General features: G+C 31.9%; 3 protein-coding genes across 4 annotated transcripts; 2 read left to right on the plus strand and 1 right to left on the minus strand.

The window, feature by feature from the left end:
- The first annotated feature begins 1680 nt into the window (after nt 1-1680).
- On the plus strand, nt 1681-4069 carry LOC108779658 (uncharacterized). Its single transcript, XM_018547116.1, has 6 exons — nt 1681-1684; nt 1773-1957; nt 2043-2100; nt 2992-3460; nt 3595-3762; nt 3837-4069. The coding sequence occupies exons 1-6, from the start codon at nt 1681-1683 to the stop codon at nt 3979-3981; spliced, it is 1029 nt and encodes a 342-aa protein (XP_018402618.1). The 3' UTR covers nt 3982-4069.
- Nucleotides 4070-5028: 959 nt separating this feature from the next.
- Smyd5 (SET and MYND domain containing, class 5) lies at nt 5029-7830 on the minus strand. The gene is made up of 5 exons (XM_018547173.1): nt 7765-7830; nt 6790-7082; nt 6112-6430; nt 5539-5716; nt 5029-5446 (listed from the first exon to the last, which is right to left on the minus strand). The coding sequence occupies exons 1-5, from the start codon at nt 7828-7830 to the stop codon at nt 5127-5129; spliced, it is 1176 nt and encodes a 391-aa protein (XP_018402675.1). The 3' UTR covers nt 5029-5126.
- A 363-nt stretch (nt 7831-8193) lies between these two features.
- On the plus strand, nt 8194-20011 carry hfp (Poly(U)-binding-splicing factor hfp). Of its 2 annotated transcripts, XM_018547249.1 has the most exons (10): nt 8194-8359; nt 9184-9238; nt 11769-11834; nt 12096-12256; nt 14054-14112; nt 16457-16670; nt 17268-17754; nt 17848-18059; nt 18140-18533; nt 19373-20011. In XM_018547249.1, exons 1-10 carry the CDS (start codon nt 8336-8338, stop codon nt 19480-19482), a joined length of 1782 nt encoding a protein of 593 aa, XP_018402751.1. In that variant the 5' UTR covers nt 8194-8335; the 3' UTR covers nt 19483-20011. The 2 variants fall into 2 exon arrangements, with proteins under 2 accessions (XP_018402751.1, XP_018402752.1); XM_018547250.1 differs by lacking the exons at nt 8194-8359; nt 9184-9238; nt 11769-11834; nt 12096-12256 and adding an exon at nt 13343-13389.
- Nucleotides 20012-20498: the final 487 nt, after the last annotated feature.

Genomic DNA, 20498 nt, shown 5'->3' on the forward strand with positions numbered 1-20498 from the left:
GATATCTGTGATAACGCTGTCACTAGTGTAAACCAACTGTACGACATCATCCCTTAACGTATATAGCTTCTTGTGATATCCGACAACGCACAGCTTTCTTTCAGCTTTCCAACCAGCGGCGAAATGACTTATTAACTGCGGCTCGGTGTTCGTCGGAAACAGAGGAAACGTGCACACCGTCTCGCTCGCGTTCGGTATAAGAGGAAACAACAGCGTGGATGACTTTATTTTTTTATTGTCGAGATAAACACCATTGTTCCAGATGATGAGTACCTGGTAGAACTCGCCACCCATGCTCAACGCAGTTTTGCTCAGTACAGCAAACTCGCCATTCCGCGATATTTTATAAACTCCGAGCGGCGAACATGACAGGTAAACTCTGCCGTCGAAGAACTGGACTTTCTTGATGGGGTCTGGCGTCATCAGAATCTGCACGTTCCGCATCCCGGAATTGTCATTCGTGTAGGGATAGATAATGAGTTTGTCGGCATTCCAACAGAAACACGTCTCTACGTCGTAAAAGTCGCAGACGACGAAGTGTCTCGGTACGAATTCCTCGTCGTCGATCATATACATCCTATCGTCTTCTTTTCTTTTACATCACAAATCAACAATTCACGTTTATGCAGCATGTGCACAGTGGTGCACAGTGCAAAAATCAGCATCAACAGTGATACCAAATGATGCCAAAATCTGCCAATTCTTCTTCTGTTTTTCTTTAAGCCCTTTAAAGTCGAAACCCATACTCAACAGCAGGGGTGCATTCAGAATCGTCGTCCGGATGCACCTAGATGTTGTTTTATCCTTGTTGTTCACGAATGATAAACAAGGATAACACGACACCTGGGTGCACTCAGATGATGATTCTGAACGCAGCCCAGCATTGAGCATGGTATAAATACAAGGGTATGCTCACGCGCATGATAGTTTCAGACAACCAATGAGAATTGTCACCCAGCTTACGTCATCATTATGCGGCAAATTTAAATGGTTAAAAATGAAGTAAATTATGGTAGCTATTTTTCATCTTTCGGTAACTATGCATCCTTTCGGTAACTATTTTTGCACCCTTTCACTGCACAAGCACTCATTGCAGCCAAAATTTTAATTTAAACAATAACTAACAGTTTTCTCGAGAAAACAGAATTTCTACAATGTCACGTGTAGCCATATTTTAGCTAGTGACCAGAGGGTCACTAGGTCTATCTATACTTGTCTATAGTTGATGCTCAACAGTACAATTTAGCGGTTATTTTCTTTTTCAAGCGCATACTTATGAAAACGCATGCGCGTGTGGCCACAAAGTATGAAAATGTAACCGCAGCGCATGCTCACATCGTAGTGTTATGTGCAGCCATGACATATATCCTAACCTTAATAATCGTCAATTTTAACGCTTAATATCTCTGTTCGCGGGGCAGAGCGACGCTTATTTCTGCCAGATTCTTCCGTTTTATGGAAAAACGCGTTGAATGAGTATAATTTAATCGATTTTTAAGAACATTACCTTCCATTACACCTTTTTCCAAACACACAAATAAAATAGCGGCTAAATGAAAAAGTAAATGGTTTCTGCAGATTTCACTAGTGTTTGATTATCGATTAATTTAACAGAAGTTGGTGAAAGAGGAAGAATTTTGAAAATTTTTCATGAATATTTAATTATTTGCAATGACAAACATGTGTAAGTACACGCGAAGATCCCGTTTTCGGCTGCTTCAAAATATTTTATATCGCCAATACGATGTAATAATTTTTTTCAAATGTTACAGCGTCAATAGAGCTTGTTAAGCAGTTAATCAAAGTGATAAACAGATTCAAATTTGAGGAACTGGAAAGTGCTGTGATACCCGTTTTCCCAGAGACATCATGGACTAGCGTCAGATCTAAATTGATTAAGAATCACAAGCATTTTACGGTACCTAATGTAACGCACGTTATCCGAGATGTTCTCGATGTAAGACTCACTTCCTATAATTTTTGCTCAAAATTTAAACATTTACAATAATGTAATATCATTTTTGTGTCTAATTTATTTATAGAACGTAAATTTAAATGTGAAAGATTTGCAGAACAGATTGACAATGCTGACAGTAACAGGTAAATTTATAATCATAAGGTCTGTTCTTTTTAGCTAAAATTCTTGCATTATTTATCTTTCCTCTGTTGGAGACAAAAAGAAAGAGCATGCAAGAAGTTTATCTAAAAAGAACGAGCCTATAAATATTAATCTTCTGGAACTGAAAAATCTATAACACACTGACTCTGGACTTGTAAAAATCATGTAATTTATGTTAATTAAATGACACTAATTAATATTTTATCATCCATGTAGAATTTTGAATCTTCTATTAGCAACCTGAGTCTTGGAGTATAGATCTATACTTTCAGTATAGATTTTTGTATTATTATAGACTATATAAGAGTCTGAAAAAAATCTTACATACTTGTGAAAACTTTAACAAGTTTTTCTATCATAGAAAAAATTGTATTTTATTTATTTTTAATGATAAAAACCTATAAGAATAATGAAGGCCTAAGGATCATTTGATATATTGGTTAATATGGATATTTTAGTAATTGAACATATAATTTTTGCTCATTCTTAAATCTTGATTATTTATATAGTTTTTAAAATTTATTTTTTATGTATAGATATTTTTTAATTTGTCTTTCAGAATTCACCAGATTCAAAATGTCGATTGTAGCTTCAAGTCCAACTTGACTAGTGAAGGGTTAATTTCCAAGGATTAAATAATGATATAATTTGTATAAAAAATAATGAATATTAAATATATTTTTTTAATAGTAAGAGTCCTAATTTGCAGATGTAACATAAAAAAAGTTAAATTGTTTGACATTTTTGAGAAAGGGATTTGATTTAGTAGATCCAATAGATTCACTGTCAGTTCCAGATTGAATTCAAATTCTAAGCTTGAAATAAAATTTATGAGAAATATCAATGTAACTTATGAAATAATTATTTTTTAGATATTAGCAGACATAGCTACAGAAAAATATGGTATGGATACAAATTGATCGGATTGAATGAAAAATTAAAGTTTTTTGATAAACAGAAGATGCAGAAAAATATTCAAATGGAATTTTCTGCAAATGATTTGAACGCAGATGTAAAAACTATAATGTATAACAGTATTATGTTTGTATCTATCAACGAGAAGAGAAAGAAACAGAAAAAGGCAAAACAGTTCAGCACGCCAATCTATTTTGCCTTGTTTCTTGGACATAACTATTTTTTTTGCTCAAGGAAATGTGCACCAAATAATTATGTAAAAGCGATAGCTATCAGCCTAGGTTATAATAGTTGCAAAACAATCAAGCTGATGGGCAAGGACCTCAAATCTTTAATGAAATTATTATGGATGAAGCAACAAAACGTTTTACAAGCTGAAAATATTAGTCAACCACCTGTTTACCAACCGTCTGACCCTATCATCAGGTAATTTCTGAAATATATCTTATTTTATTTATCTTTATAAATATATATTTGATGCTCAATGTACATACTATAAGATGTTTTATTAATTAGATTCAACACATACTTCTATATACTATGTGTAAATCTTGTTACAGTAATAATGGCATAGATTTTACACAGAATAAACAACGGAAAAAATATGTAGAACAGTGTTATGGCGAAAATCCTCCAATTCTAGAGAAGCTCGTTATAAAGGGACCAATAGAATCTATACAACATGACTGTTTAGCTTCAAAGTTGCCTACTAATAGTATACGTATGAAGTAAGAAAAATTTTTTTTACGTACACTCGAGGTCACTATTTGTGCATTTTAATTTGAAACTTCTTCTGTTTCAGTTGGGAATTTCGTAGTCACAACATGGCTAGGTTTTTAACTACCTTAATTGAAAGACATGCATTCACGCTGCCGTTACCTGAATATGTATCTGATCTTATGATACTAGGAAAAAATGAATTGACACTTCGGACTGACCAGTCATAAATATGAATTTTCTTATAATAACAAAGTTAAACATTGACATCTCAAGGTCGACCACAGTCTATACACGTTCAAATAAATTTGTCAAATATGCCTGCACAAATTGCTTGTGCAATTTATTGTGTCAGAAAATTGCAGTTTTATTTTGCTCTCACAAATTACTTTTCTGACACGATAAATTGGCACAAGCAGCTTGTGGAAGCATATTTAATCAATTTGCTTGCATGTATTTGTGGCCAACCTGAGACTATACTTAAGATTTCTCAATATATATCGTTTCATGTACTCGTAATATCATCGAATATCATTTTTGTCATTTTCGTTTTTCACAATCTTAGAATAATCTTCTTTATAATGATTTCGATTATTGTTAATAAAGTTAAATTAGTCGTGCTACTTTTGTAGTAAGGGAGTTTACAAATTCAAGTAATACTTAAGTTAAAATACAATTAATGTGCAATTCAAATCGATCTATATAATTTTTCTTTTATTTTTATACGCAATTTTTTATTATAACCTGATTCCTTGATTTTGCACATCATTATTATTTAATAAATTAAATTACCCTTGTTCTCATCGGTTTTTCATTACTTTAAATTCTCATATGGTCCTATAAGATTTAATATTATTAATAAATTAATATATTTAACAATTTTTATAGCTGATTTGTAGTAAGAGAGCGATTTAATTAAATAAATTTTAATTACGTTTGTTAAATATTAATATTACTTGAATTTATAAATGATACATTATTGTAATAACACAAAGCAATAAAAAATTAATAATTAGTCAGTCCTTCGAGTTTGAACTAACGAAAATAAAAGAAGTGCAAAATGCTATTAAATTTATTATATAGTAATTTTATTACATAGAAATGACATTAAAAGCCTCTGTTACAATAATAAAGTAAGTTTGTTAAAAGTCCAAATGTGTAATTGTATGTTTATATCCTATATATTATACTATTTTTTTATTGATAAGGCTCACTTGTATTATACCAATCTGTGATAGTCAAGTAAAGCGTAACGAAATATTCGTTAAGTTATCGTTATATGACGAGGATTAAATATTATTCAATATATAACTCGTATCTTGTTTATTATGAAAATTATGTCATTGTTCCTGTGTACTTTGTTAGCTAGCACTCATCAGTCTTCATCGGATTCCTCTTCGTCAGACGTTACATCAGGATCATTTGCTTGCACTTGACATTTGTCACAGTGACAAACAAACAGATACAAAGAGCTCAGTGCCTGCTGCCTGGAATGTCTACTCCTTTCGAGTTGGCATTCGTCGAGATAACTTGTACAAATTTCCTCACCATTTTTTATATCTCGTATTGCTTTCAGTACTAAAGTGTTATTTGAATAAGGGAATTCAACAATTGCATTTGGTACACAACTGTGGTTCACTGACGACTGTAGAAAGTAGAGTCCAGACCCTTCATTATTCAGAAATGGACCTACCGCTGCGAAAAAAATTTCCAGAGGTTACATGAATTTATTATGAATTATTTATTAAACGCTCTAGAGAAAAATTAATTATAAAGATTAAAATTACCTTCGTCCATTGCATCATAAATTTTCTCTATCAACTTGTCAATGTAAATTCTTTCGTCTTTGGGCAATTCTAAAGCGGAAACATTTTTCACCCAGCGGCTAAATGAACTAGTACCAATTCCTTGTCCGTTTGTTCCTACTAAAGCTAATAAACTTCTAAAACCATCTGGCGTGAACCACTAAAAACGAATTCCAATTAACATTAGCATACATATAACAATAATATTTATTAAATATTGTGAAGAATATTACTACGTCGACCCATCAGAGGTCTATCGATATTCACAAATTCTCGCAAGTGCTTTAATACACGTATATCTCTTCATATAGAATCTCGATTGAATAACTCTCTCAGGCGTATAAGGTAGACTTCCACTACAATGCCTTACTGATGAGTCCAGTAGTGGAAGCTGGAACGAATCGCCATAATTACGTGATATTCTTCGCAATATATTAGATTAATTTAAAAGATTTTAACGAATTTATTGGCTCATTGCCCTTTATATTAGTTTTTAAAAACTTATTGAGCCTTATTACAAACAATAATAATATTTATGTATTATATATTACATACATGTGAGGTGTACTCAGTGTTAAGAGCCTCCTTCATCATTTGTTGAAGGATATCAATCTGGCCTACAAATTTTTCGCCTAATAGATAGTGTACAATTTCATGCGTGTCATTGGAAACGGTACGATGGCAAAACTGTGAAAACATTGCTAAAACTTCTTCTTTGTCATTTGCTTGATTAACTACAGCGACCATTCTCGCTGGCAACATGATTGATGCACTTTCGGGTGGATAATGCATTTGTTTCCATGTTTCACATAATTGATTGAGAGGATGACTCTCATCTTTGACTCTCCCTTGTAAACACAGTGTACTATGATATCTAAAAAACAATGAACAAGTGTGTGTGTGTATGTAATATATGTAGTGTAATATATAATAAAATTTACAGCAAATATAACTGTCTTAAGTACAGTTTTAAGATGTTATGAATCAATCAGAGAGTCGCATATTAGTTTAAAACATTACTTAAGACAATCTTAAAATAAGATCAAATTATATTCATGATTTGGTTTTATTTTAAAACCACCTACTCTAATTCTTTTGTCGATACTATTTTATTAGTCAATTTTCTGTCAAGTTAAAAGTAATTTTTCTCTTTATCTAGAAAACTAAACTTTTTTTAATTGTATTATTTTTTAAAAATAAGAACGATATTATAAAAGTTCAACTCATAATCACCTCTGAAATGCTTCGTTCTGACATTCTATGCTACAGTACTTGACCCCGCACAAGTGGCATTCGGTTATTAAACTCTTATTTATTTCACAGCATTCCTTGTGTGGTACAACAAAGTTTGGATTACCCGTTAACCTCCGAACATTCTCCTCTGCTGTTTCTAATGGTCTTAGGCAGTGATCGCATGCTAAGTATCCAAACTGAGAGTTCCATAAGAACTGACAACATATTATGGGTTTCTCCTCAAGTATCACGTCTCCTTCCTTAAATGCACGATTAGAAAACAGCCCTTTTCCCTGCAAAACAAATGCACAAATTAATAAAAGCAATTAAAAGAAATTCTTGGAAGGCCAGCGTTTGAGCAGTGACAACATATAATAAAACAGGCAATCCAATCATGGTTCCAGTATACTAAGAAATCTTTCTATGCTATAGCCAAATACTAATAAAACACTGGAATAAGTGTAATTAAATATAGCAGATTACATCAAGAAATAAAGATAATTTGCATTCTCATAAATGTGTTCTATTATTCTGTACAATCTAAAGTCCCAGTTTGATTTGAACAAATATATATGTGTAATTTATAAAATTTCTCATCTACTTCAAATTGAATACTATTTAGAAGTGTCAAGAAAATCTACATCTTAGAATTTTTAACACACGTAAATTCTGAAAAATTTCTAATAAAATCTTATAAAAGTTTAAGATATTTTTTCAAGAATTATAGATTAAAAAATCTCAAGAGTATATTTTAGAATTCACAAATTAAACAAAACTTTAACATAAATTTTCTCAGAATTTCTGAAAAGTATTTCAATTTATATAAAAAGTTAAAGAAAAATTTTCAGCATGACATTCATGTCCTCCTCCCCCTCTTTATTTTATCCTCTTTGTATTTATAAATTATCATAGGAAAGAGAACCATACGGTGAATCATAGAAATGGCATGCGAACGTAATTGAAAATACGCCTCACTTTCTCGTCGTTCACCAATTTGATGAAGAAGCCTTTATCCGCCATAACCTCGTCGTTGATCATCATACCGAGCGAGAGTGAAAGATACACCGGGCGAAGGAAAAAAACAAACCTACCGTACAATTGATGAAATACATTCGAATTCTAACCTTACCACAAAACGCGATTCAATGACCGCCGTGAAGGCTGTCACGGATGCGAAATATGTGCACCGCTCGAATCAAATCATTCGCTCGCTCCAGCGAGACTCATTTCTCTTTTCCCCCAATTCGCGTTGTTTTACGCGGGAGATGCGCGCTAAATTGCACAATATAAACATTCGGAGAAACATAATAAATACATATTTTTTACTTGGTCTCGCGGCGTTCCCGATGAACGCTCGGGAATGCAACGGGAAAATTAGCGTGGCGCGGCTTCCGGGCGCGCGGTACTTCCGCAAAGAAGAAGTGCGTTGAAGTGCGTCGTGCCGCAGTGTGATCGACTCGTCGCGTATATCGTGCTTTCGTCCAGGAATTTTCGGCAGATCGTAGTCTTAGGCCACCTACGTTCGTTCAGGAACGGCTCTCGTGGAATGATGAACGGAACGATGGCCATGGTAAGCTTTCCTTGCGGCGACCGCCGCTCTTCGGCCATCAGTGACGAATGTGGCTAACCCTTTGTCGGCATAATGGCGATCGCAGATCTATGTTACTAGACACAGCTTATCAATCCTCGACCACGTCTCGTTTAACATCTTGGATCCGATATTACATGTGTCGTACGACAAATTTTTCAAGCCTATTAATTAGCTGCAAGACAGAAATGGAGATAGAATAATGTTTGTGTCACTAAATCTATCAATTTAGATTTCTATCAATGTAGATTAACTTTAATTTCTGTTTAATTTACTATATTCATGTCATAATTGTTAAAATTAAAAAAGATTAAAAGTAAGTTCTATCAAGATTAAAGTTAATCTATATTAATAGAAACAGGCATAGAGCTTGATTCTACCAATGTAAGATTTATTGTATATAATCAGAGTTTCTCTGATATAATCTAAATTCAGTTCACTGTTTATCTTTTTTAATTTTAAAAATTAGAAAAAAGTAAACAGCGGGTTAAACCAAGAATATTCAAAGTTAATTTTACAATACATTAAGTTAATCTTATATCACAAGCATTTCATGTTCTTCGCTAAAATAAAAAATATAAAATATGATTATCTGCTATCATTATATATGACAAAATGTTAGTTTAATATGGACACAGGCAATGCCAATGCTATGATATTCTATTGAAATCTACTAACAAACTGCTAACATACAATTGATATTTTATTTGTTAAAAATATTAGGCAATAAACCTTCATAGAATTTATAATACAAGTAAACTCGTTGATTTTATTTTATATTATATTGAGTTTGTTTTTATTTGTAGGCACCAACGTCTCAAAACAGTGCAGAACCACCAGCGAAGAAGACCAAGGTCGAAGGTAAATTGCTAATGCAACCAGATAATTGTTAAGCCTGTGATAACTATGATATTGTATACATAACTTTGCTAGTGGGAAACGCAAACAGAGAAACGACAGCAAGTGTAATATGTGTATTAAGAGCAAGAACATGATGCGGAAATGCATACAATAACTCTACTTAGGACACTCAGGTGCTAGTTTTCTCTTTTTTAAAAAATGCTGCCATACTCTATAAAACTGCAGAATACGTCTATTCCGAAGCAGTTTTGAGCATAAATTTTCGGTAGGCTAGGGTAAATAGATGATGACTGTATGGCGCTTAAATCACACTAATGTATGGTTGTCCTTCTGTTCTGAGATGTTACAGCGGAGAGACAGTACAGAATCCGTGGCCTACGACTGAGCGGTGATCACGAACGTGCGCCAAACAAAGAAAGACTACATTCGTTGAACAGTACAAATCAGAGTTTAACAAACTCCCACTACCGTATCTATTGCCGAGTACGATGCATACTTTAGATAGGTCAGCATTTTAGGGCTTAGAGTTTCTCTGTTCCTGATTATAAGCCTCTTTTGAAGCTGCTACTTCAATATTATATTGTTATAAATTTTATATAAAGTATTTTTCTATGAATATTATTAACATAATATCAATTAATATCCACATTTTTGCTAATATAGATTGAGTTTAATTTTGGTTTAATTTAATCTTGGTTTACTCTTTATTTTTTCTAATTCTTGAGAACTGGAAAAAAATAAAAATATGTTAAACCAAGATTAAAATTAATCTATATTGATAGAAATGAACATAATACATTATATATATATATATATGTATATATGACTCTTGTGGAGTTATTACTATCAAAACAGTAATATCTCTACTTGCAAATATTATTTAGAGGCTCGTAATTGGGAGTGGCAATGGCGAAAGGTATATTAAGTTTGTCATATATCTATGTATCATATGTTTTATATATTTACATTAGGTAATAATGAAAGTCGATAAGTCCCAACACTTGGACGTCGATATAGCCATAGATGTGGCTTAGAGATTATCTAATTAAATTCCACTTAAATATGACCTGATGAGAACATGGTATACATTCCCGTCACACTTGTGTCTTCGCACTTTATTCTGCCATCGCTAAGCAGAATACGCGCTATTTCGAGACTTGTTATAACGATGTCCGAGTGTGCACGTAGGCGATGTGAGTAAAATAAAAAAAAAATTGAGCATTAATACGATTTAGAATTGTGTGACGTTGAATCTTGGAAACTTAAAATCGCGTTCTGGATATTAAATCATAGGAAAGAAAAGAATTTCGCGTATTTGCGTTAAAGATTTCTCGCCATTGCTACGTGAAAATTGTTAGGTTGAAAAGTGGTAGGTTGGAGAAGGCAAAGACTAAGAATATGGCGCAGAAAATGCACTGAGAGTATTCTCCTTTGCTTTGTGCTTACAGATTTGTGCGTCGCCTCAATCTCGGATAATTTGCGCACAACCGTCATTGCTCAGCCCAGAACACGGTTAGCTGTAAATCGAATAATCGCACAAAACTTTTTAAGAGCCTTTTAATTCATGAAAAGTCGAACTGACTTCTGTTTTTCTGTTTCTGATTTCTGTTTCAGAGACTAGCAGACCAAATTGGTTATGAAACCTAATCTAATTATGACTAGTCTGATTTTTGGGGCTGATTGTGCAAACAGTAATTAAAGCTCAAATTTAATAAGATTCCTCGGCTAATGACTAATTTTATCAAAGTTTTCATGCATACGATTAACGTTCGGTCCATTTTCTCTTATAAGTCGTATCATTTCTGACAAAATTTCTTATCTGTGGTCTTCGTATAATCTACGCTTTGTTTCTTCCAATAGCATGCATCAAACGAGAAATGTTTCTTCGTTTCGATGTTTGCATAAATATATGGTTTTCATATATACATTTTGCATACAAGCGTTATAAATACTTCCACATGCACACATTGACACATACATATACAACCATATTTATTTTAAAAAGTTGTAATATTCCTTGATCGTTTTAATTTCTGTGAACTTACAGTTTGGAGGACGATTTTATCATAGCAGCTGGCATGGCGTCACGGTACTCTCGTGTTAAGAAAGATATTCCACAATACGAATAAGAATAATGCGCCCGCATACATCAATGCGACTAATAGAAGTTTTACTAGCCTAGGGTAATAGGTCATCCGGCTGTTACACATCTCCGTGTACGGATCTGTACATATATAGATGTTTTCCCCCAAAATATTGGTTAAAACAAACGTCTGATTGCTGAGAGATAGCAGTTATTTTAAATATCAATTTGAATATATAAAAAAATTTTCTCATTGGATTCTAAAAATATGAAATAACGACTATCCAAATTTGCTAATGAGAAAGTAATCTCTGATCTATCGATTGAATCATTAAGAAATAACTTGGTGGCGTAACTGGTTTTATTAAAAAAGTGAAAACGTTTGATATATATTTTTAATATTTGTCTACTTTAATGCCAATTGTCTAATGCATGATTTCTTTGTAGGAAATGCATCAGAGTTCTTACCAGGCCCTATTTATGATCTCAATCAAATAGGTCAAGTTGTTGCTGGTATGTATAACATACATTTTTTTACTTTACATTTGAATCTTTTTATTAATTTAATCCAGTTTATCTTAAAAAATGATGTAGAATATATATATAGTGACACATTATTTTTTAAGTCAGTTCAATTTAAGTAATATTGAGCGTTGACACAGATTTAATGGACGTTTGCTGATAAGATCTGATATGAATAAATATTCTTTATTGCCTTGAACTATCTCTGAATCACTATGACTTACACTTTTTTGCTATTTTATGATTTTATAGGACCTGGCGCTAAATATCTGACACTACCTGGAATATTAGGAGCTGGTTTACCGAAAATTTCATCCGAGCAACAAGACACCGTGAACAGAGCGAAGAAGTATGCGATGGAGCAAAGTATTAAAATGGTCCTCATGAAGCAGACCTTGGCTCATCAACAACAGGTAACTTTTAAATTGTTAATAACTGTATTCACACATATTTAATATCTTCGCTCCATTATGTCATTTATATAAATGTTAATATTATATAATGTTACGATTACGCTTTTTTAAACACTTTTATTTAACTGATTTAACATATAATTATTGATTCAAATTTGCTCTACAAAATTATTTTTATTTCTTTAATTATAAGAATGCATAATGGATGTGTATATGTGTGTATATATGTGTATATATATATGTATAACATATATATTATAAATTATAATAATTATTAAATTGCCGAATTTGCTTATTGCGAACAAGTTATCAGAATTTATGGAAAATTACTAAATTTTATTTATACCACAATATATAACATCCATAAACTAATCTTCCTAACTTTCATAAAGAACTCCACATCATTGTTATGAAAAAGCATGTTTCTGCAGATTTGGCTAATTTTTGGATGTTACAATTCTTGTCATTCTGAATAAATATTGTATCTCAATAGCATAACTTGATCCTGTAAACGTAAACCATTTCTATGCTATAGGTCTTAGGAAGGTCCAGTTCAACATATACAAATATAGGCTTTTTGACTCAGTCGAAGAGACTCACATTATATGTGCGTGTTGAATCTGGATATTCTAAAATTTTTAGAGCAAAAATGATTTATAGGATCAAGTTCTATCCATTGAAACATTTGTTTAGAATGACATTAACTACATGTCCAAATTTGCAAAGGGATACCTTTTTATAAGAATGGTGTAGGGTTCTTTCTTGAACAAATTGTATAACTTCTTGTTATATAATAATAAAATAAGCTGATCAGCCAATTCGGTAATTAAATTTAACGTATATAAAATTTAATTTAATATAAAATTTTATTTAAATATATTTTGTTTATATATATGTATAAATAGTTTCCTCTATTCAGCTCTTTACCGATTATTGCAATATATAGAATGATAGTGTATAGAATTCTGAAATATTTATTATATATATATATAGCTCGTCCCGCCGAGTCAGTTACTATACAGATATTTAAAAAAGAAAGAAACATTAGAATTTAACTCTGATTGGCGCATTTTTTTCTCCCTGCAGAAGAATAAGTTGGTCCTGCGGCAGCAAGTTTTATTGCTAATGTGCAGGTTAGTGTCAACCAAATCAAGAAAGAAACGTTAAACTGCCTTATGGTCGAACACTCCTAATCATTTTCCCCAAGTTGCTACCATAAGAAAAGGTTAGATATATAATTTGTGATAGTATAGTCGGCGGGAGCAGAGCTGTACAATGCGAAGGACGAATAAGTTTTTGTGAATGCATGAATCTCTTCAGAGGACAAGGATTCTTCTGAGCTCGACTATTTTTCTGTTTCAAAGAATAAGATTAGCATAAAAGCTATCATATTTATTAAGAAATGTAGCAAATAAACAGAGAAATTGTTCTGAAACATTCTGTACAAATCGTCACATTTGTCTTATAAATTTTATAAATTACAAATTTTTATACTTGCATATTTGTTTGCGCAAAGGACTATAATAATTCATCAGGACTATAATAATCAAATTATTTTTATTAGAAATATTTATATAAAAATTTTTTAATATATTTTAATTTATTTCGATATTTTTGTAGCGTAAATGTAATATCAATAAATTAAATTATGATTTAATCTTATAATAATAAATTGATAATTGAAGAAGTCGAGCAAAGAAATGTGTGGAATGGTAAAAGAGCTTGAGGGATTATTTGAAACGTGTTGTAAATGGGGGAGGGATATCAATAGAAGGCCTTTGGTCCTTTGTGTTGCAGCAAATGGCTAGTCAACGGAATCAGGTGCAAAGACAGCAGGCTCTCGCTCTCATGTGCAGGTTTGTTTGTTCTTTGTCTTAATCTTTGAAACTTTCATGTGCAAGACCCTCAAGAGAATTATACTCAAACATTTTCTTATTTTTTAAAAGGCATTATTTGTTCTACATTTTTAGCATTTAAGTTATAATTGTATTGACTATTATACAGGGTGTTTGAAATTAACCGCCAAATATTTCATGTGTGGGTAGAACAGACTATACTAAGTCGAAAAATCCTGTACCATTTTGTGATTGCAGTAATAGTTAACGAGATATTAATTTATAAAAATATTTAAATTCGCCCGGCCCATCGTCAAATGCAAACGCGCGGCTGGATAGGACCGCCCAGCGAAACGCGCCGCGCGCGTTCGCCGTTGCTAGGCGTTGTTTATAACAAGCGTTGTTTATAACAAGCGGCAATAGTCGTCGCTAGACATGAGTCGTGTGCCTAGCGACGGCGAACGTGAACGCGCGCGGCGCGCTTTGCAGGGCGGTCCTATCCAGCCGCGCGCTTGCATTTGACGGTGGGCCGGGCGAATTTAAATATCTTTATAAATTAATATCTCGTTAACTATTACTGTATTCGCAAAATGGTACAGGACTTTTCGACTTAGTATAGTCTGTTCTACCCACACATAAAATATTTGGCGGTTAATTTCAAACACCCTGTATATATATATATTTGTAATTATAAATATTTTTGTTTTTATAATAACTCTAAAAGAGTATATTCATATATTTTCTAATCACATTAACAAACTACAGAAATTCATTTTTTGTAGCTTTTAATATTACTCATAATCATCAGGCATCCTGGAGCAAGCATTGGCCATTATCCTTCCTACATCGTTTACATATTAATCAACATTAATTTCTGTTAGTAATTATTTCCTTGTTTCGTAAATAACATTCGTATAATTTATTCATAAAAATGATATATTAATAGTAATTAATATATCATTTTTATGAATAATTATTAAATGAGACTATAATTTAATGAGAAGAGTGATGACAAATTTGGTCTATTTTTTATACCTCAAATTTCAAACTTTTTTTATAGTAAATAGTACTCTGTCAGATAAAACATTAATCCCAGTAAAATTTTAAGATGAGCCATAGGCACGGTTCCGGAATAAGGGGGTGAAAATGATGATTTCCAGTCAGGATATATTACATAAGAAATAATGTGTAGCTAAAGTTCATTGATAATATTGAAGGTATATTCTGTCGAATGAATCATCTACGATTCACATTGTTCAGAGAACGATTTATTATTATTCATCGCTATTTCATTTATGAGGAGGCATGCTTTATATACATATAAAGCACTGAAAATACATTCCTTATTGATTACTTGAAACAATCGTTATTTTTATTTGCGCGGATCAAGCTCGTCAAAATTGCGAGTCGGAAATAAGAATAGGTTCGCTTCGGAGAGAGAGAGGCAAAGGTTTACAAAAATAAAAGAACGACGGGTGTTTACTCTATTCACAAATAAGATCTCGTTTATTTGAAAATGAATATGAAACAAACTTTTCATTCTAGACGAAAACTAAGGTCATATTTGAATCCGGCGTAAAAAAAATTCATAAGAGACGCTATGTTTCACTTCGTTAAATATATATTTTATTCCTTGATATGGACACTTGAGAAAAGTTTCGTGTACTTTCATGGATTATGAGAAATCATCACTTTCATCCCTTGTTTTGTTCGGAACCGTGCCTATGTTCGTCTTAAAATTTCTCTAGGATCAATGTTACATCATATAGTACTATTTAGCATAAAAAAAATTTGAAATTCAAGGTCCAAAAAATGGGCGAAGAAACAGGTCTTTTTGCCATCATTCTTTTTATTTTGTTTCTTCACACTATAAAGATAAAATTATATATTTTTATATTAAATTATAAATTAAATAAATATATTATAAATTATTTTTATCAATTACTTGCAGAATTTTATTTCTATTATACATACAATATATACGTACATATTTTTTATAGATTTTATAACAATATTTTTTTATATTAATGAAATTATTGTGTATATATATACATATATATATGTATATCAATTTCTAAACATATCTACTGATATCGATTATTAATGTCATTATTGCATAAATTGTTATGTTAACAATTGGATAAATGTATTTTAATATTCTAGATATGTGTAATATTAATAATGTTAATCTAAATGAAATGTATATTTACAATTTTTTAATGCATATTTAGATGACAATTCTAATACAAGTGATTGACGTAGAAATTTGAATAAAGTTACATACCGTTAGCGAAAAAATAGTTATATTAAGTATAATTACATTAAAATAACATTAATATTAATAACATCTATAATTATATGACAGGGTTTATGTGGGCAGCATCAGTTTTGAATTGAAAGAAGATACAATCAGGCAAGCTTTCTTGCCATTTGGACCGATCAAGTCCATCAATATGTCATGGGATCCCGTTACGCAGAAACACAAGGGCTTCGCCTTTGTTGAATACGAGATACCTGAAGCCGCGCAACTTGCTTTGGAACAAATGAATGGTGTCATGATCGGTGGCCGCAACATCAAGGTAGCAGGACGTACCTATATAACGAATTTCCTGTCCCCCAGCAATCCTATCATCCCGCCGGAGGTCGGCAAATTTTTATTTAGTCCTTTATCCAATATCTATGATTTTCGAACGAACTGTATCTTAACTACAATTTGCTTGAAAATCTTATTTCATTAGTATACTATGTATACATTACTTTGAGTTTTTCATTTGTTAATAAGTTACATCCCATTACACATGTTCTATGTGTTATATCGCTTCCTTACTCCAAAAGCGACACAATTTAAAATATTACATTTCTCAGAAAAGAGGAAATATTATTTTTTAACTGTACACAAAATTATTAATTAATCCAATAAAATTAGCAAAAAAAAAACACTTTTTGAGTTGTAATGATTTGTTATGAAATTGAATTTACTTTTGATTGATAAAGTAATGTCAATCACAAAAGTAAACCAACTCAATTACATTAATAACTGGGAAATAATATCTTTTTAGTTGTGTCACTTTTGAAGTAAGAGAACAATATATTTATTTAGCGAATAGTTTTGCAATAGCATTAATGTAGCATTAGAGAATACATCTTAATTTTCTTTTTTCTCAAATTTACCTCAGGTTGTGGGACGTCCGTCCAATATGCCACAAGCACAATCGGTGATTGACGAAATCACCGAGGAAAGCAAACATTATAATCGCATTTATATTGCATCGATACATCAAGATCTGACAGAGGACGACATCAAATCGGTTTTCGAGGCGTTCGGGCCAATTACATACTGCAAACTTGCACAAGGCAGTTCTCCACATCGACATAAAGGTTATGGCTTTATCGAATATGAGACAATGCAGGCTGCGTTGGAAGCTATTGCCTCCATGAATTTGTTTGATCTGGGTGGCCAGTATCTGAGAGTAGGTAGAGCTATAACACCGCCAAACGCACTTATGGGACCACCTAGTGGTACTAGTATGATGCCGACCGCGGCCGCAGTGGCTGCAGCAGCTGCAACAGCAAAAATTCAAGCGATGGACGCAGTAGCCAGTAATGCCGTCGCGTTAGGTCTCACTAAACTTGGAGCTGCCGCACCACCAATCCTAAATCAAAGTTTGTAAATTCATAATTCTTACATCTACACTGAATCCAAACGTTGCAAAAAAAAAATAGATTTTAACGTGTTTATTATTATTTCTGTTATAGCACTTCCTGGTGTCGTACGACCTACTATAGCTCCCGCAACGATAATGGCACCACCAACGGTAGCAACAGTAGCACCAGTGATACCTCCACCCGGTATAGCCATACCGCAAACCTTAACGCGACCGCCCGCTATTATCCAACCGATTCCTGGCCAACCGGTTGTTATACCACCTCCCGCTGTTGTCGCACCTACGATTGTTGGTACGCCAGTTGTAAGTATTTCATACATTAAATCAAAGATACCAAAAAATTGAATCGTTAACGTGTTAATAACGAAAAATATGATTGCTAGATACCAGTTACAACAACCGCAAATTCTGACATTATGAGGCGAGCGCAAGAACAAGCGGCTCATCAAAAACAACAGGAAGAATTACAGAAGAAACTCTTAGAAGAAACGGAACCGCAGACGTTGCAGCAGCAAGAGAATATGTCAATCAAGGGCCAGAGCGCGCGTCATCTCGTAATGCAAAAGCTTATGCGTAAAGTCGAGTCTCGAGTCGTTATTTTAAGAAATATGGTAGCACCGGAGGATGTAGACGAAACCCTACAAGAAGAAATTCAGGATGAGTGCTCGAAGTTCGGTGTGGTTGTACGTGTTATTATTTATAAAGAGAGACAGTCCGAGGATGATGAAAATGCGGAAGTTATCGTAAAAATATTCGTCGAATTCGCTGAAATGAATGGTAAAGTATATCTTTATATCCCAGTGATAAATGTCTCGATGACTAAATTAATAAAAACTAGTGATTAGTCCTATATTTTTATTGATAATATTAATTAGTGACATTACAAAAGGCATTACACAATTTTCTATTTAGTGACACAAATCAACAAAAACATCATCTTGGTAATCAAAGTGTAATAATGAATGACATTTGTGTTGACTTGTGTTACCAAATAGAAAGCACCCACTGATATGTTCATATGGATAATTTTGCATGTTGTGCCGTTTGGAATCGACTGGTAATCAATTCTTATATTTAAGACTGTCTTAAGTACAGTCTTAAAATGTTATTACAATCAGAGAACCAATTTAAAAATTATACAAGCATCTTAAGGCATTATTTAAGGTTTTCAAATAAGAAGCGACTATAAAAATCGGTCTTAAATAGATGTTTTTATATAGTACAATATTTTTAAAAATTTGAAAATGTGAACTATATTTTACTCAAAATGATAAAAAAATATGACTGCTTCTGAAAAATAAACTTTTTTGTAATAATTACAGTCAGAGAAAATAATATATTTTTATTATTTTGATGATACAAAATATTTAACCTCTTTAGTTTATTTCCTTGCTATTTTATTAATATATTAATAATTACAAATATATTGTTGATTCTTCAATTAATATTTGTAATCGGCATATTTAATTATTGAGACATTTATCTTATATATAGTGTTCCAAATTAATCATACTTTCATCTGAGTATGTTGAACAGACTAAATTACACTGTAATATATTCTGTTTGTATTAACAGTATATGTATCATAATTATTGGATTAATTTTTGTATTTTCAGAAGCAGAACGTGCAAGAGATTCGCTAAATGGTCGTTATTTCGGCGGACGACTGGTTAAGGGAGAACTATATGATCAAGCTTTGTTTGATAATAGTGATTTTTCTGGTTGATACAAAATGCTCTCATTTGGTATAGTTAAGTTTCTGTCAATTAAATTCATGTAAGAGACAAAATTTAATGTTGACTGATGGCTTGATCTTCGTTGTTTAAGTTACTATTTATAATGAAATCTTAGTCACGTATTAAACAGTTGAAGAAGTTAAAAATACACGCGATTCATGGCTCTAATTATAAATTTGTAGTGATCAAGACTCGAAGTGTAAGAACTGAACAGCGCAACTTCAAACAGAAAACGCTTCAAATTTATCAAATGTGATTTAGAATGTTTTACATACATTTAATTTTTTCTTCTCGCCAGCACGTAAAACGAAACTTATATCCTATGTCATTAGTTTCATATTACGGACCATAATTGCAGATTAGAGTCGTAGTATCTTGAGACATAAATATTTCGTACATCTACCCAGTATGTAGTACCTTTGTTAGGATTTTGTCGAGAATGATTGTATATGAAAGCGATAGATCTTAATTTACATGTATAGAAAAAGATAGACATTGATAATAAATCATTTTACATATACAGAGTGACTCAGCTAAGCTTAATGATTTAATATCCTAAAAATTCTTCAATCAATTTTAATTCTAGTCTTAAATTTCATATATTTTAAATATTATTAAAAGAATATCAGACTTAAAAATCAGAAAAATAGGATATTTTTAGAAATTTTTTCCATAGAAAAGACAAATTTGCTATTTTGAAGTTTTTGCTATAATTTTTATCGTATTATAAATTTGAACAATTTAATAACAAACAAAAAGTTTATAAAATAGATAGAATTCAATGTCATAGTCATAGTTGTTATCATAATTTCGTAGTTTATTTAAAGGGTTCTTGAGTAGTCATCACGATCATATTGAATTGTAATATCAGAAACAAGAAACAACATTAATTTTTATTACATTTTTAAAATAAAGATAATTTGGATAAAACAAAATAATTGCTTTAAAACATTCATAAAAATTAAACTGCTAATCTCTCTGATAGTAAATAATTGTAAAAAGTGAT

Source organism: Cyphomyrmex costatus, unplaced genomic scaffold (assembly GCF_001594065.2).
Source record: "Cyphomyrmex costatus isolate MS0001 unplaced genomic scaffold, Ccosl1.0 scaffold61, whole genome shotgun sequence".
In the NCBI taxonomy this organism is placed as follows: Eukaryota; Metazoa; Arthropoda; class Insecta; order Hymenoptera; family Formicidae; genus Cyphomyrmex; species Cyphomyrmex costatus.